Here is a 16,550-nt window from a genome sequence, read left to right as displayed (position 1 = left end):
GGCTTTCATCGACGACTGGGTCGCGGCCACGAGCAGCGGCTGTAGGAACAAAACAAAACACAACGCTGACGGAAAAACCCTGCTTTCCCTTCTTTTATAGTTACCCGTTCCTGCCCCGCTGTGCCTCGGCGCTGCGCCAGAGCACGGGGCAAGGGGAGAGCGGGGCCGCTGTCCCTGTCCCCATCCCTGCCCCCATCCCTGTCCCTGTCCCCGTCCCAGTCCCCGTCCCCGGGACAGGGGCTGCGGGGCGAGCGCCCGTCGCGCTTCGTCCCCCGCCGGCCGCGACCCCGAAGCCGCCCGCGGCGCCCAGCCCGCGCCGCCTCGCCCTCTAGCGGGGCCGAGCGGCGCCGCCGCCGGCTGGGCGTGACTTTCCCCGCTCCCTTCAGCCCGCCCGCCTGCCGGGGGGGACCGCGAGTCAGTCAGGGAGCCGAGCTCAACCGGGACCGGCGGCGGCGCCGGGCGGGGAGACGCCGGCATTACGGGTGCCCCCCCACCCCCCCGGGCTCCGGGCTCCGGGCAGCGGCGGGGACGCGGCCCCCGGGGCGAGGGCAGCGGCCGGAGGAAGGCACCGCGGGCTCCCGGCGCCCCTCTCCCGGCGCCCCGAAAAGCCAAGGGGGACGAGGAGCGGACAGAGCGGCTCCGGGGAGCCCGGAGGGGGAGTCCCGGCCGCCCCCTCCCCGCCTGCCCCAGCGGCTGGAGGGGGGCGAGGGGGGAGCCTCCTACTTTGGCAAACACTTTGGCACTTTGCTGGATCCGCGGCAGGAAGGGGTGGAAATATGGGGAAAGTTGGAACTTGCCTGGTTACTTTGGCCGGACTTTTGCTGGCAGCGGGAGCGCAGACGTTCACAGGTAAGGGGCCGCCGCCGCGGTGGCCGGGGGGGGACGGGGACACACTTTGCCTTGGATTTCTCTCTCCTTCAGACCCCCCCCCGGCGGGGCTGACACTTCGCAGCCGCTTTGTATACGGTGGGAAAAAAAGTGTCTGAAGGCGGCGGAGAGGGACGAGGAGGAGAGGGACGAGGAGGAGAGGGACGAGGAGGAGGAGGCGGCGGGCGGGATGCCGCTGGCGTGCGCCCTGACGGGAAGGGCGCCGAGGGGAAGGGCGAGCGGCCGGCGGGGTCGGGTCGCGCCGTGCCCCGCTCGGGCAGCGGCTCTTCCCCGCATCCCCCTTCCCAAAAGTTTCCCTCTAACCCCTGCCGGGGAGGCTGAGGGGCGAGGGGAGCCCCCCACGGGCAGTCCCCGGCGTCGGGCGGCCGCGACACGGCGGGGCGCAGCCCCGGCTTTGGGGGACCCCCCCGTGTGTGGGGGTGTCGGGGCTCGCAGCCGGCGGAGCGGCGATCCCCTCTTCCCTCGGGTCCTCGGGTGGGTTTTCGCAGCCCCCCGCTGCTCCCCCGTCCTATTTCCGTGCCGAAGAAACCCGTAATTTTAGACGGGAATCCGGATTGTGAAATCCCCTTCGCAGCGAAGCGGGCCGAGCTCGCTTCAGGGGGGTGTGTGGGGGGGTTGTCGTGGGTTGCTTCCAGCACGAAGTTGCTGCAAAGTACGGTAGAGAAATTGAAGACATCTGGTCCTCAGCTCATGCGAAGTGCGCTTCCGTGGGGAGCGAGACTTCTGACTTAGCCGGGTGCGCAGGCTGCTGGATATTTTGTACGCACGCGTTGCTTCCATGCAGCTCTGTGGGTAAGGCAAGTTTTAGGGGTGGGAGCTCGTGGTCTGCTTTTAAACTTGTTTAAAAAAAATACGGGTTTATGTTATGTCCCAGGGACCTTTTGTGTATGCAGCTGCGTTTCCCTTAAATTCTCTACAGCGTTTTTACTGCAGATGAGGCAGAGGGCTCCTGAGCAGAGGGATGTTTTGCACCGAGATGATATATACGAATGATGAAATCTTTTCCAAATACTCGTGTTAGGACGAAGCTGTGCTCTGTAGTGAATTATGGAACTGAACTCATGTATATTAGCCCTATAACTCATTAATATTGGAAGTCTAGTGTCCGAGCTTCAGTGAGAGCTCTTCCTTTATGAAGACAAACCCGTAACTCACTGCTGACCTGCCCAAACTCTTGTACTTCTTGCTTAAAGTTGAGCTAGGGCAACTCTTCTTCTGGACATGTAAGTGACTTGAGTGTGTGATACGCTGACGCTATACTGGAGTCAGCATTTAAGTGCCATTCATGTTGTGTTCATTTCCATTGCCACACACACGGTCGTAGAAAACACAAACAATTCAGTGATGCCCTTAGGTGGATTTACTGACTTGCGCATCCAGTTATTGCACAAGGCGATTCCAGCACCTCCAGAGCTCTGAGGCAGAGACACCACGATCGCCACGCTGAAACGGGATTGCAGAGGGTGCCGCGGGATGCAGCATCTGGCCTGCTCTCTCCCCGTGCGTCCATATGTGCATGGATGTTAAATATTGAATGGAAAGCTTATCCGTGAAGAGGTGTGTGCATTGTGGTTTTTTAATTTTTTTATTTTTTTATTTTTTTTTTTTTAATATCGATTCCTGGTACTCAGACCAAAATTGATGAAATTTCCATTTTCGTACTTTACCATTTGAAGTGCTTGCCTGGGAGTCATTTTTGCCTAGGGGAAAAAAATTGCTGTTGCTTTTGTTAAATGTGATGCATCAGTGTCATAGAAATTAAATTACACAAAAATCCGTCCTTGAGCTGGGCAGTTAGTTTTTGTACTAGCTGTCCCTTGTTGCTGGTGGGGTTTGTATGAATAACATGCCAAAAGTTTAAAAAAGGAATTGAAAAAAAAGGAAAGAAAGAAAACCAACTCCACACATATTTGAAGCAAAGAATAGCAGTGGGTGAGTTAAGTCATCTTTGGCATTTCTAGTTCCATTTTTATTTTTACCCTTTCCTAAAATGATTGATTTATTTGACAGAGATTAGTTCTAACATTACCTTCAGCTATTGTTTTATTTGAGTTTCTTATTTAGAGAATAATCACGCTGAAAGATCAGATCTTGGCTTTTTAAGGCCTGGAAGCTTTCAAGTAATCTTTTGAAAGCAGCTTAACAGTTAATAACAATGAGATTTTCTCTGAGTCCTTAACTAAAGAATTTAAAATTCTGGACTCATTGGTTCAAGAAGCAAATGCTTTCAAGAATTTGAATTCAAGAGATGTTGCTGAAAGCACTGTCTTATATGGACAGTGCTGCTTATTTTAGAAAGTTTTTAAAAGTAGCTGGGGTCTTTCTGCGAGAACAGATTGCTTGTTCCTGAGAAACTCTAGCAGACATAAGTTAGATTTTTTTTTTTATTTAATGATTTTAGCATGTATGTCATTAAGTGGGGCCATGTGAAGACTGAAGGCTAACATTACAAAGTGCCTGAGCTGTGTTGGTGTCATCCTCTGCCTGAGTATTGCTGCGGTATTCCTTCTGCCATCTCGCCGGGAGCTTATGCAGGCAAGGGGAGGCGATGCGCTCCTGCAAGGGATCTAGGTCAAACACGGAGATGTGGAAAGTTAGAAGGGACACTGTAAGCCTAAATATTAGGTCTTCTATAAAATGAGAGGTCTGGATGTAATGAGTTCTGTCAAATACCAGCACAGGTAACTGAAATTGAAGGCAAGGAGATGTGTAATAGAATGCAGAAACTGTGTTTTTACAAAGGCGTCGTGCTCAGATTGATTTAAATTTGCACACAGCCTGAATCCTGAAATTGGTGCTTCTTGCTTATAACCTGAGTCTGACCTAGAGAGGCCTATTATTAGAGCGCTCTATTCTCTTTTGCTATAGAAAGCAATAAGGCTGTGTATTAACACATTCTTCTTGCGGTGCTGGTTTTAAGTTTTACTTCTTCTGCAAAGGGATGGCCTGCAAGTGCTTGGAGGAGTGATTTTGTGCCAGGACTAGTGGTGGTTATAAGGAGGAGAACAGGAGGGGAAGTGCTGTACAAAAACTGCAAACTATTTTGCTTAGGGACTGGCAAAGGTTTTCCATGGAGAATAGTAGTCCTCAAGCTATTTCATGGACTTAAAATATAAACCTTGCATTTTAAATAGATGCTGTGCCTCATCTTCCCCTGTTTTGGTTTTGGGTGTAGGCACTCTGAAGGCAAGAATCACACTTTCCGAAAACAAATGTAATGAAGAAACGTGACATGCTAAAGTTGGAACTTAACGTGATGATGCTGATGGTTGGTGACAGCAAAGAGGAAGGATGAAAAGGAAGAAGATGGGTTACGTCTACATAGGTCCAGCCCCAGCTGAAGTGAAGCTTCTGGCAATCGGGGAAATGTGTAGGAAATAAAAACTTTCTGGTGTAATTTACTCATCTTAAAGAGGTTTGTCAGAGTGTTCAGGGTCTGTATTTGGAAGCCTTTGATAGCTATTCTGATTATTTCGCCAGCAAAGAGCCGTAGGTTTGTTTTATATCTTAATTTAACAAATTCTGCTTTTTCCTGCACTGCTGATTCCACCTGCGAGCCCGTATCCCAGCACTCGCGAGGGAAGCGAGGTGTGCTGGTGGAAGCGCAGCGGTACCAGCGCCTGCAGCAGTTGTCAGCTCGTCAGCACGACCGTTCAGCTGAACTTCCTAGCCTGGACGTGGCCTTGCTGAGCAGCCAGCTGCGGGAGAAGATGCCCAAACCAAACGCCTTGCTGTCAGAGGCTTTTGCTGCTCCTACCACAGCTCTGATTTCCGTAGGTGAATGACTCTATTTGGGTTTACACCCAGGAGTAACTGCATTTAAAACAGTCCAGCAAGTTAGTGGAAGAAAAGTGAAGGATCAGGTTTGAATAGGTCTGTATTTTTAAGCACTTTTGGCCATTTGGAGCTTGAAATAAAGTTTGTGTTTCCCTGTAAACTAGGACGTACTCGAGAATGCATCCAATTAAATGAGAGTCTGGGCTTTGGAAGCATCGGGGTTTGTCAAAAAAGAAACCGTGTGGTGGGGTTTGCTTTTTATATTGTTGAGCTATTCTGGTGTCAAAAGTTAGTAACGAAACCACGCCAGAAATTAAAAATAAACCTTTCAGAAGATTACAAGGATGTAAAAACACTGAAAAAATCCTGTGGTGTTTCTTTGGTCTCTCAATTCAGTGGTCATCAGAATTCGTGAGGAAAATAGATTACAGTGTCCTGAAACAATATAGCAGTATATAATTTACAGAAAATAATCTGTTTAGTGCTCGCAGAAGGTGCTAGATTGACAGCTAGAGAGACAGATTCCTCAAACACATCACAACACAAGTTAGGACAGAGAGAGGAAGCTTCTGGTCTCCATCTCACTGACTGGTGAGGTGAGCACAGTAGGTGTAGGATTAATGGGACGAAGTCTGGTGGTGTGGTGAGGTCAGGACCTGGGAACTGATCCTCTACTTCGCACCTTGCACTTTCATCCTGAAGGAAAGATCACTTCAGAGGGCTGCCTCTTGTGTTTAAAGCTTATTAGTACCATTGTCAAACACTTATTTAGGGTAGCTACATCATTAAGTTTTAAAGGTGTTTCCACAGAAAATGACATGCTTTTACGAGCCTTTCAGCTCCCAAGTGTGTAAATAAGCGGGTTTGAAAGTTTTCCCAGGAATAAATTGTTTATTAGTGAGTGAGTGCACCTGAATTACCTTAATTCTCCTCAATTTCTGTAGGAAAAATTGAGAGTCTTCTTTCTTTCATCCGAATTTGCTGATAATTTCCAAATATGTATTTCTGATTTAATATGTAATGCTCTCAATGTATCGAAAAGCATTTCAGGAAAACAAAACCAATTTGGAGCGTATAGTAATATGTTAAAAAGAAAAAGAAGTTTAGTAATAAATTTTACTCTGTCGCTTTCCTCGCCCCCTCTTCACTTCTTTCTGCTTTTGTAGGGCACGAACATTTGTGCCTTCGTGGGTTTGCCTGCTGTGCTCTGCTGCTGATCACTAGGTGTAGCTGCATCTCTAAATCCACTTTTCTAAGTGGAAGAAGAGGAAGGGCTGGAAGCTGGGCTTTTCCTTGAACGTCAGGATGTTTGGAACTTGGGAGGTGTGAAAATATTTGATGAATTTTTGCGACCTAGAGAATCTGAAGCCACTGGTGGCTTGTTTGCATCAGTTTGCTTATAACACAAATGAACTTTCTATTATGTATAAAAAGGCTGATTTCAGTATCACTGTTACTGCAGCACTCATTCAGCCTTCTGTTGAATACTGCAATAAAATGCATGAAATTACAAAGAAATTGTTAGTGCTTTCCTAGTGGCTTAAATGCAGGGGTAATAGCTACAGAGGTGTGATAAAGCTGTATCTTAACCACCTCGATTGATCTGTAGGTATGTCTTAAAGAAAAGGCTCAGTGTTGTGTGAGTTAACACCTTGATAATGCGTCGTGGGGAGACCTCTGCTCCACTCAAAGGAATTACTTTCGGAAAGGATGTTGCTGTCAGGGGAATTCTGTACTGATTTTTGGAAGAGCCTTGTGTTGTGGCAATTAAAGGGCACGTCCCTGCCTTTAATATTGCGAGGAGTTACAGAGAGTAAGCCCTCACCCATGCTTTAAAAATGTAGAAGAGACATTTTTATGCCCAGGTTTCTGAGAGTAATGGTAAAAATGAAGGTGTATTTACGCCTGTAACACATACTCATGTCCAGAAGCTGCAGGGAATAGGGAAGAAGTGGCTCAGCCATTTCACTCTGCGTGCCCCTTTGCCACATGAGGAGCAGTGGTAGCAAAGACAGTAATAACCGCATTTGTTCAGACAAAAGCAGGGGAGCATTAGCAGGAAGGAGCTCTGAAAGCAGGTGAGCATTGTGGTGTTTGGGGAGAAGGTTGGGAAGGAAAGCACGACACTGTGTGAAAGAGTGTAAGAAATGAATCTTACTGGAAGGGAAAATACCCTAGGAAAAAGCTGAAGTCGTAAAGGCAGTTAAATGGCATCTGGAAAACATAAATGGATTTATATTTACTCACATTTTCTTATTTTTGTCATCTTTGTTTTGAACACACTTGTCTCGTTAATTTATTCAAGGCTCGAACATGTCTTCTGACAGCTTTACACAGCAATATTTGGTTATCTTTGCACATATGATTAAGTGTAATGATGTTAATGAAACTTTATTTTTTTTCCCTGTGGAGTGGTGTGAAACCCAGATTTCTCACATTTCTCATATGAGCAAGGTGGTTTTTCCTTTTTTTTTTTTTCTTTTCTTCTTTTTTTCCCCCTTCTTCCCCTAGATGTGTGTAATCTGCCCTGATTTCAAGAGCAGCAAGTTTTGGTTACAGTAGGGATTTTGGAAGGGGAGCTTGACAGCTTGAACCCTATCACCACTTTATCCCCAATTCTAAAATCCAGTATTGTTTGACTCCTTATTCTATTCAGTTATTTCATTATTCTGTGACTGTGAAAACCACTTTTGTCTGTGGCCCTTTGTTGTAATTCTGTAATGCATAATGGTAGGCTGATTAGGTGAAATAGTGGTTTTTAGTTTTGCTGATGAGATTGTTCTGTAAGACTGAGTATTACGGGAGTTTCTGTGCTCTTCCAGGTAGGTGGACAGCGGACTGGCAATGCCCTGGGGTTTTTGCCATGGAGTTGTTCTTACAGGTAAACAAAGAGAGTGGCTTTTCACATCGGTGCTTCTGGTGAGTATAGACTGGACTGGACGATGAGCATCGCTGTAGTTGTGCGTATGCTTGTAACCTATGCAGTAGTTCATGTCGTGCTCACAGCAGAGGTAGTTGGGGGAGCTTTTTCTTTTTCCCCCTCTCCACTTGGTGTTAACTAATCCCATATCTTGGGAGCCGATGCTCTGTAATTCTGCCATGGCTAGTCCTGCAGTCTGTGATCACTAAAGCGGTCACCTGCACGCACACCTTACCGTTCCAGTTAGGAAGCCTGTGCAGTTTCTGCGGGTACGTAGAGAAAACGGATCTGGCAGCAGTCTGTTTTTTCACAGCCGGAGATCACATCCCAGGCAGAGGCTGAGATTTCTCAAAAGGTTTCATGTTGTCCTCTATCTGCGTAGAGTCTCACCTGTGGTATTTTCAAGTTCATGGCTTTTCCCAGCTTTAACATACGCTTCTGCTAACAGCTGCAAATAAGCACGAAAGTCAGTTTCCGTCTCCGTGAGCTGCGTTAGGCCCCAAATCAGACACAACTGTTCTTCCTGTAGCTGTTTTGCTATGCTTATTCTCGCTTCTTATGGGGTGAGTGAATTTGTTTTGTTTGAACAGACAGATTTCATTATTATCTGTTCCCTCTTACATCCTTCTGCTTCTGGTAAATAAAATTACAACAAGAAGCCCAGTGTTTCCTAACAACTCCACGGTCTGTTCAGCGTGTGCTCACGCACTTGGTAGGAACTTGCTTGAGTGAGGAAATGCATTTGTTTCAAGGTTCAACCCTGCTTGCCAACTGCATAGGACTACGCATAATTTATTGCAATTATTATGATATTTCTATCACAGGGTGTAATTCAATATCAACATCACTCTGATCACAATTTTTTGGAAGCTATTTGTATTTTGATAGTGTAAATCTCTTTTTCCTTCTCTACTTTAAGATGTGCTGTATGATCTTAACCAGGAAATGTTTTTCCTGCTCTGCGGGACTTTTTGAGCCTGGAAGTTTTTTCTGGCTCCACATTGGGATGACATAGTGGAACACGAAGTGTGCTGCCGGAGCACAGCATGCAAAAGACAGATGCATATTGTAATTCCTGTTGCTTTGTGATCAGAGCTCCTGCGTAGGTGTGGGAGACCTGGATTTAAGTGCATGCTCTGGCGTTTGGCTGTGGCATGGGTGAGCATCGTCGTAGGCTGTCTTTTCTGTTCTTTTTTGGTGGGTTTAGTTTTGACCATGGTTGAAGTGTTCTTTTTTTTTTTTTTAACTGACAGTTAAGAACCCCTAAATGTATTTAGAGAACACTTACAGCAGCCATCGGCTGTCACCTGTAACTTCAGTCTTGCCCAGAAACTCAACAGTGTACTTAAATACTGTCACATATTTAGGAGATGAAGACAGTTGTGGACATTTGCAGGAAGTGTAGTACTCAGTGGGGTAGTTTTTATGCTAATGGCTGAGAACTGCTCTAGCCTTTTTTCCTCTAATGTTCCATTTTCTGAATTCTGCGGAGTAGATGAAGATTATTTTACAAAGCACCGCATACAACACTTTAATATAAGCACTTTACATAACACATCACTTCAGCTGTTTTTCTTTTTAACTTCTGCAGAGACAGCTATTACCGAAGTCATTTCTCAGCTAGATAAGATAAGTTGTTGTCCCAGTGGTAATTTGGAGGCGCCACGCAGTTGATGCCCTCTTCCCTGTGTCTGAGGGGTGTCATCTCGATTCGGTCCTAGCTCAGGAGGAAGCCTCCGCATGCACTTCTCCGAGCACCTTCCTCGCTGCGAGCACCTTTCTGAACATGAAAGCAACCTTCTCGGGCTAGGTCTGCGGGTGTCGTAGGGAACCAGCAAAACCAAAACACAATTAAAGTTAATATTTATTCACAAACCTCAGAAGGTTGGCAGTGAGAGCTGGAAGCCGGTACGTTGCCCAATGTTACTATGCTCTGTTTATAGTGACAGCAAAGCATGTGGATTGAGACCACACGTAAAGTTCATGAGGTGTGTTTTATTTATTTTTACTTGAAGAGTTGTTGTTAGAATTGCCTACATAAGTCTGGGCTAGTAAGGGATTTATGTGAATTAGCCTGGCATTTTCATTTGGGCATTTGGAAACTACAGGGGTTTCAGTATTTACTTTTAGTGTTTGAGGAAAGCACGCGCCCTTTAGAACAAATATGCAGTGAAATTGCATAGGGCCCAGAAGCCCAAGACAAGTTGAAATACACTCCTCACAAATTAAAAACTGCCTTCCACAGCAACAGTGCAGCAACAGGAGCAGTGGGTTGGGGTTTTTTGAAGTCTTACAGAAACTCCAGAGCCGGATCTTTTCCAAACGCTTAACAGAAAGGCAGTTTGTCCGGTGCTTCTTTGCATCTTGACTATTGGAGAGTTCAGCATTACCCACATTAGACACCCCACACAGCTGTGAAAAAGGTGTGAATGTTAAAAGACTCAAAATGTTCCTCAGGTTGAGCCTGGTGTGTAGATTATGCATGCAGTGAAATGAAAGGAAGGTGTGGGGAGCTGGGGGTCGGCCTCTTCTCACAGATAACTAGTGAGAGGACCAGAGGGAATGGCCTCAAGTTGTGCCAGGGGAGGTTCAGGTTGGAAATGAGGAGACATTTCTTCTCAGAAAGAGCAGTCAGGCACTGGGACGGGTTGCCCAGGGAGGTGGTGGGGTCACCGTCCCTGGGGGTGTTCAAGGCAAGGTTGGACCTGGTGCTTGGGGACACGGTTTAGTGGGTGACATTGGTGGTAGGGGTCATGGTTAGACCAGATGATCCTGGAGGTCTTTTCCAACCTTAATGATTATGTGATTCTGTGAATATTCCTTAGCTACTTCTGCTGCAGTTCCAGCTGCAGGCGGACAGCCGTGTGACTGCGTGGCCTGAGGCAGCGCGTCTGCCCGTGAGGAGTGTGCCTGCCAGCCTCAGCCGCCGGTCCCACTGTCAGTCCCCTTGCAGCTGTGGGGTCTCCATTGCAGACAGGATTGAGGTGGGTGGAGGGTTGAAGCCACAGTTACTGCGTGTGAGGACTGTCTGGGCTGTGTCTGGTTGTGTCGCCTTGGTCGCTTCGAGGGGAATTAGGCTATGTGAGCTGCATGCGTTTGCTGCTCTTGAAATTCCTTCGCTGATTTCTTGAAGAGAAACATACAATCATTAGCAATGCATGTCCTCAGTTTGGGAGGTGCCTGTTAGGACTCGGTGGGGCACGGAAACTGAAAGCAGCTGCCTGCTTGTTCTGGTGTCAGGCAGGAGCCACCAGGTGCTGGGTTCAGACTGCAGCCTGGAAGCTTGTGTGTTTTGAAAGTTACTGCTTCCCTGTCAGTCCTGTTGTGGTTGTTGCAAACCTTCAGTCAGTTTCTGATGCACAGCCCAAACTTGCAGACTTTGCAATGAAAACTGTCCATACTTGTGAAGATCTCGGTTTTAAGAATGAATCCAGATTCGCAGCTTCCTGAATTGGTCCACGGTAAATCTGCCTCGGTGAAGTAGTGTCTGGCAGACTTGTTTGCTCGTGGTGGGTGGATCACAGGAGCTTTGGGAGCCACTCACCTCCTGTAAGTGAGGAATCTCACATTTCCAGAACTGGCTCTGGAAGTCTTCACAGCCTGCAGAGTGCTGTGCTAGATTTACAGCCGTTAGAAATGAATTCTGGCTCGTCTGTCAGAAGATGTGTACTTCCAGACTTTTTGAAGGGGAACTGCGGAAAAGTCAGGTCTATGTGCGAGCAGCTGCCGTTGAACAAATAACGTGGTATTCACCAGTAGCCCCATTCACATGATTTCAGTGCTTTGACTCTACGCAGTGGTCTAGCAATAAAAGAAAGAATTGCCCAATTACAGTAATCTGCTAGAGCTGTGTACTCTGGAATTTTGTGCAGAGCAAGAGGGAGGGCTCTTACCTGCTCGCAGTTCTGTCTAAAATGGCACTTTAACACCATCCATTCCCCAGCAAATAACATACATATTTAACAAAGCTGTTAACCACCAGGCCACCTTTAAGAGTATATTGCTGAGCTGCCCCCTTCTGCGCTCTCTCCACCTCCTTTTCTGTGCTCAGGCCTGCCCCCATCCCCATTCTCCATCATCAGGAGCCCCCTGTGTCCTCCTCTGCTGCCTCTTCCCAGGGCAGCCGTGACCCCAAGGCTGGAGGACGATGCCCGGACACTTTGGGGATCAACATGCACATCTGATAAGGGCACGTAGCCTCTGGGGGGCTGCCACAAAAGCTTGGGGACGGACATCCTGGCTGCCTGCTTATTATTCATACCAAGAAGGCTTATTATTATCATTATTTTTTTTTTCTGAGGCAAATTAGATCAGAATGGTCCCGTGCATGTATTACGACACATGCCGGCAGAGTGTGTGGTTATGAGTAAGTGGTGTAAGCGAGCGGGGTTTAAGTTTTGCTTTGCTTTGCATGGAGAGCAGTCACGGTGAACAGTTCATAGCAACAGCAGGCACTGCTAGTGGAGAATGCGATACCGTGGCCAGATTTAGATTTCAGACCAGATGGACGTTATTCATAATATTATTTGGGTGTTAATGGTTTTTACTAGAGTGCAAAATAAACTGCATATTTTTTTTTTTCCCTATTTGTTCTTCAAGCTAAAAAGAACTAGCTTGGCACTGTTAATACTGGCACTATTTATATAAACACGAGCTCAAAAATTAAAGATGAATATGGTTGGGTTGGAGCATGCGATATAATTAATTACCAAGAGCTTCTGATGGCATAGTAATTGCAGGTAATCAGGTGTTGCACAAGTCAGCATGAACACCCTGATATCAGCATTTTGTAGAAACGGAGCTACATGCACAGCCTTCTGAAAAACTCATCTGGCATCCTTTTCTTCATGGACAGCGTGCCATCAGGCAGTATGCTAGAGGTATCAGCTCTTGGCTGAATCTTTTTAGTACCGATTAGGTGAAGGGGAAGATGCAGAGTCTTGCATTACATAAACCTGCTTCCTTTCTTAAACACAGAATAAACATTGTATGCAAACCTTTAAGAAGAATTGTTGTCTCTTTATTCGAGTCCCGGAATTAAATGCTGTATTTAAGCCAAGGTAGTGATGTATGTGCGTGTTCTCCATGTCGGTGGGCTAATTTTGGTAATAATTTTTACGTGTGGTTAAAACGCCTATAAATACATACGCAGTAAATGTGTATGCCGTGTATTCTATGCTGCCTTGAGAGACAATTCTGCAAGTTCGTATTTCTACCAGCTTAAACTGGGCTTTCGGATGAGCTCGGGAGTTCCCAGTTGGTACAGACGATGTGCAGATGATCAGCATGGTTCCTGCTGAGGAAAGTTGGGTGTGCCAGCAGGATGCTGCCTGCGGTGCCCCGCGTGTTGTCCCGTGCAGAAGCTGAAGTGCCCGGTTGGAGCAGCCAAGGTCTCGCCCCGTATCGAGAGCGTAAGGTTCCTTCTTAATCCTCATACGGCTGCTGTCTCTGCTGGAGTGTTAATAGATAGTCTAATTTGTGAGCTAAATTACTAATTGTATTATGAGTCTAAACCTTATTAAGCCTTTTGTGTGGAATTAGATCACAGAGCTTTGGGAAGCTGAATCCTGCTCGGGTTCAGTCTCCTCCCTTTGAAGAGGGGAGGAAGCCTGCCTGGCGTCTGCACAGCCCTGAACTCTTCTGCTGCCGTCTGTGTCGGTGACGGGATCGTAAGTTTGAAAAGCAGGGTGGCTTTGAGAATAGGCCCTCAAGTGGGGTCTCAGTTACCCGAAGGCAGCAACATGCTGCATTTAGCTGAGCTGAGGCCAGGGCCGGAATATAAACGAGTTACTCTGAGCTCGTGTACACGCGCTGCGTGGAGGTTCAGCTGTACGGGAGTCGCTGAAATCCTGCAAAAGCTTTCAGATGGCTGCAGTTATCCATCAGGATGGGGTTTGGTAGAGGTATACTCGTGTAAGAGTTCACCTAGAAGAACTCTTAGCAATCTAATTTGAGCAGCTTATTAAAGTTATTTCTGGAGGTGTTCATAGGCACCTAGAGCTGGAGAACACTTCCCCTGTCGCTCAGCTGTGCTGCCGGATTTCAGGAGCCCTCCTCAGCTGTTCCTCTGTGAGTTCAGCCGGGTCAGCTGAGGCTGTTCTCCAAGGCAGTTCGCGCTCTCCACTCTGCTTTTGCACTGCAGTGAGTGTGCTAATGCAGCCCAGCTGGAGACGGAGCCGATTGCCTCCAGCGGTGGATCAGTAATAAATAAACAAAGGGGGACTTGATGGATTTTTGACACCCCTTGCAATACATTTTTATGTTCATCTGTAAGATGGCTGGGAACTGTTGCGCCTTTGATGCGGGAATGTTGCACCCGTGGCAGTTCATGGTCTTTCAGAGAAGACGTTCACATTTACTCTCCGTATTTTCCTGTATGTACACGAGATGCATTTCCAGGGGTATCAAGTTTTACTCTATAATTCCCCACGATAAGCTGCTGTGAGGAACTGTTCTTCTTTTACACCTGAAGTTATCAGAGACTTGTACGTACTTAATGTTTCTACCTTTTACATTTTTTGGCGTTTGAAATGCATAGACAAAATATGAAAGTAATAGGATATGTAGCTTGTCATGTCATCTTTATCTTTGGAGATATTTGTATTTTTTAGCATTTATCATAAATTTCAGCATCTGTCCCGAGAGAGCAAAGTATCAGAGGGTTCTGCACCAGTTTGTTCCCTATGCACTTGTTCTCTACACCTACACCCTGTGTATTTATTGTCTTCGTGATGAGTGCAGCTGAAAGTCAAGGCTGATCATCTTCAGGTGTGTCTGTAACAGCCAGCTTGTGTTTGTTAGGGAGGTTCTGTGTAGCTCCCAAATTGTATCTCACACTTGTTGAAGTATTTGGGGAGATGACTGTTTTTTGAGAAAGTTTTTGTATGCTTTACAAGAATTTTCTGGTGTTTTCTTATTCGAATGCAGTGTACCTTGGGACCAAAGCAGGTGCTGTTTCACAATGACCTAGGTGAGTACAAGCAGGACAGAAAGGAAAGGAAAATCCACAGCTCTGCCCACTTGCTATCTTTTTCTCTCTTGACTCTGTGTCTGAAAAATAGTGTTATGAAGCGTGTCTGTCTACTCTGACTTTTGTCTTGGTCATCTTCTTAGTCTTGTCTTAGTTGCCTTTATGTGTTTTTTTTTTGTTTGTTTTGTGTTTTTTTTCCCCTCAGGCTGCTAAGGGTAACTGCACATCACAGCATTCCTATGGTTGTTTTCTTTGTGTTGGCTTTGTGCAAGAGGCCACGTTTTCAAAGCAAACAGCAAACGCGAAGAACAAATTAGAAGGGTGAGCATTTTTTCACATCATGAATAAGTACAAGTGTCTGTTATTGGAGGTATTACAGCAGAAAATGGAGCATTGAGTCGTGCTTTTACCTTATGGCAGTGGTGGCACTGTATGTCACAGCTTCCTTTTCAGCTGCAGCTACTGATTGAAATAACTAAGTGAACTGTTAATTAATTTTGGTGAGTTTGTATGCTTGGAGGTATTACTACGCCATTCCTGGATGTGGAGCATAGACTTTGGGTTTTGTGCCTTTGGATGGTAGCGTTTTGAATTTTTCTCTTCTCCTGGGTGCTCTTTGGAGCGCTTCCCATATGGTGCCTTTTCTGCAAGGCACATCTTTGTCCTGTAGAGACGTAGGTTTTGAGATCTCTACATGGGAAAAGTTGCTTCATCCATAAGCTGCTGTCTTCACAGAGAGCATCTGCTCCAGCAAAGCTTAACTTCTTCCCACCACCCTCCTGTAGCCAGAGCTCCCTTTATGCTCCTTCCCTCCCTCCTTCGGCAGCAGCCCGCTTACTGGTTTGACTCAGGAAGGAATAGTTTGGGCTTTGGATAAGCTGTGGGTTTTTTTTCTCCTTTTTTTTTTCTGTAAATAAAGTTTTGTGATCGTGAGGGAGGGGATGGGAGGACAGCTATGACATAACTACCTGCATTACAGTGCTAATTATGGTGTATATTGATATTAATAGGGAACCTGCCGTTGCCATGGGCAGAATCTCCCACTGGGAGGTGCAGAAAAAACCTGGTTCAGAGTAGAAAGCGATGAAAGAACCTGGCTCTGATCTTGTGCGTGGCAGCGTGAGAGTTGGTGTAGCTGGTTGAAAGCCTCGTTACAAGCCTTGAAGCATTTTGGGTGGCCCTGTGTGGAGCCAGGAGCTGGGCTCGGTGACCCTCGTGGGTCCCTTCCAGCCTGGGACATCTTCTGCTTCCAAGGACCAGGGCTGGCTGTGCTGGCTCAGAGCTGGAGCAGGGAATTTGTTGTAGATGTTTTCCAGGGATTACAACCGCTGTGGCTGTGCGAATCACAGGCACAGCTGGCGCGTGGACACGAGGCATTATGAAAGTGTCGCGAGCTAAGAGCGTTTCAAGGTACATTTAGTCTCAGTGCTTTTCTGCTTAGGCTTGCGCATGGTCTCTCTGTTGCATTTGTGCTGGTGGAGTTTGAGAGTTGTGGCCTTGGTGTTTATTCCTAAAGGAGGCAACACTCGTATGCTTAGGAGAAGGGAAAAAAAAAAAAAAAAGGAAAGGAAAAAGCACGACTGCGTGGTTGTTATGTTAAATGAATTTTAAAGTTGGTGAGAAGAGGCATTCGGAGATGAGAATGCTTGGGGGGAGAAATGAAAGTGCACTGGAGCTGTTTCCCCTGGAGGGCTTTAGGCAGGATTGAGGAGAAGTGGTGCATACTGAAGCCTTGTTTATAGTCTTTCACTTACTGTTAATAAAACAGGGATGTTCTAAAAGGTTTCCATAATTAAAATGCAGTCCTTGAGTATAGTGCATTTTCGGAATGGTCTAAAGGCCTGCTGCCTCTCAGGCTGCTTAAATCATTATTTATAAAAAAAAATGCTGCAGTGGACTCGGTGTTTTGAAGTTGTTTTCAGTCGGAATGATGTTAGAAATAAATGTTGGGGATTGAATAAATGAAAACAGAACTTATGGGGAAGCTGATAAGTG

At 46.5% G+C, this 16,550-nt stretch overlaps 1 protein-coding gene across 8 annotated transcripts in view; it reads left to right on the top strand.

Annotated features, from left to right (window-relative positions):
• The first annotated feature begins 328 nt into the window (after nt 1–328).
• The window catches only part of PTPRM (protein tyrosine phosphatase receptor type M), a 477,900-nt gene continuing 461,678 nt past the window's right edge, over nt 329–16,550 (top strand). For 7 of the 8 annotated variants that reach the window (XM_080579375.1, XM_080579374.1, XM_080579372.1 and 4 more), the window contains exon 1: nt 329–849. In XM_080579375.1, the coding sequence (XP_080435501.1) occupies nt 777–849 (73 nt within the window). In that variant the 5' untranslated portion in view covers nt 329–776. Of the gene's footprint in view, nt 850–4,063; nt 14,556–16,550 lie in introns of all 8 variants that reach the window. The other variant, XM_080579366.1, reaches the window with a different exon arrangement.

The sequence above is a fragment of the Anser brachyrhynchus genome (genome assembly GCF_964034855.1).
Source record: "Anser brachyrhynchus genome assembly, chromosome: 2".
In the NCBI taxonomy this organism is placed as follows: Eukaryota; Metazoa; Chordata; class Aves; order Anseriformes; family Anatidae; genus Anser; species Anser brachyrhynchus.
This window is presented reverse-complemented; position numbering and strand designations above follow the sequence as displayed.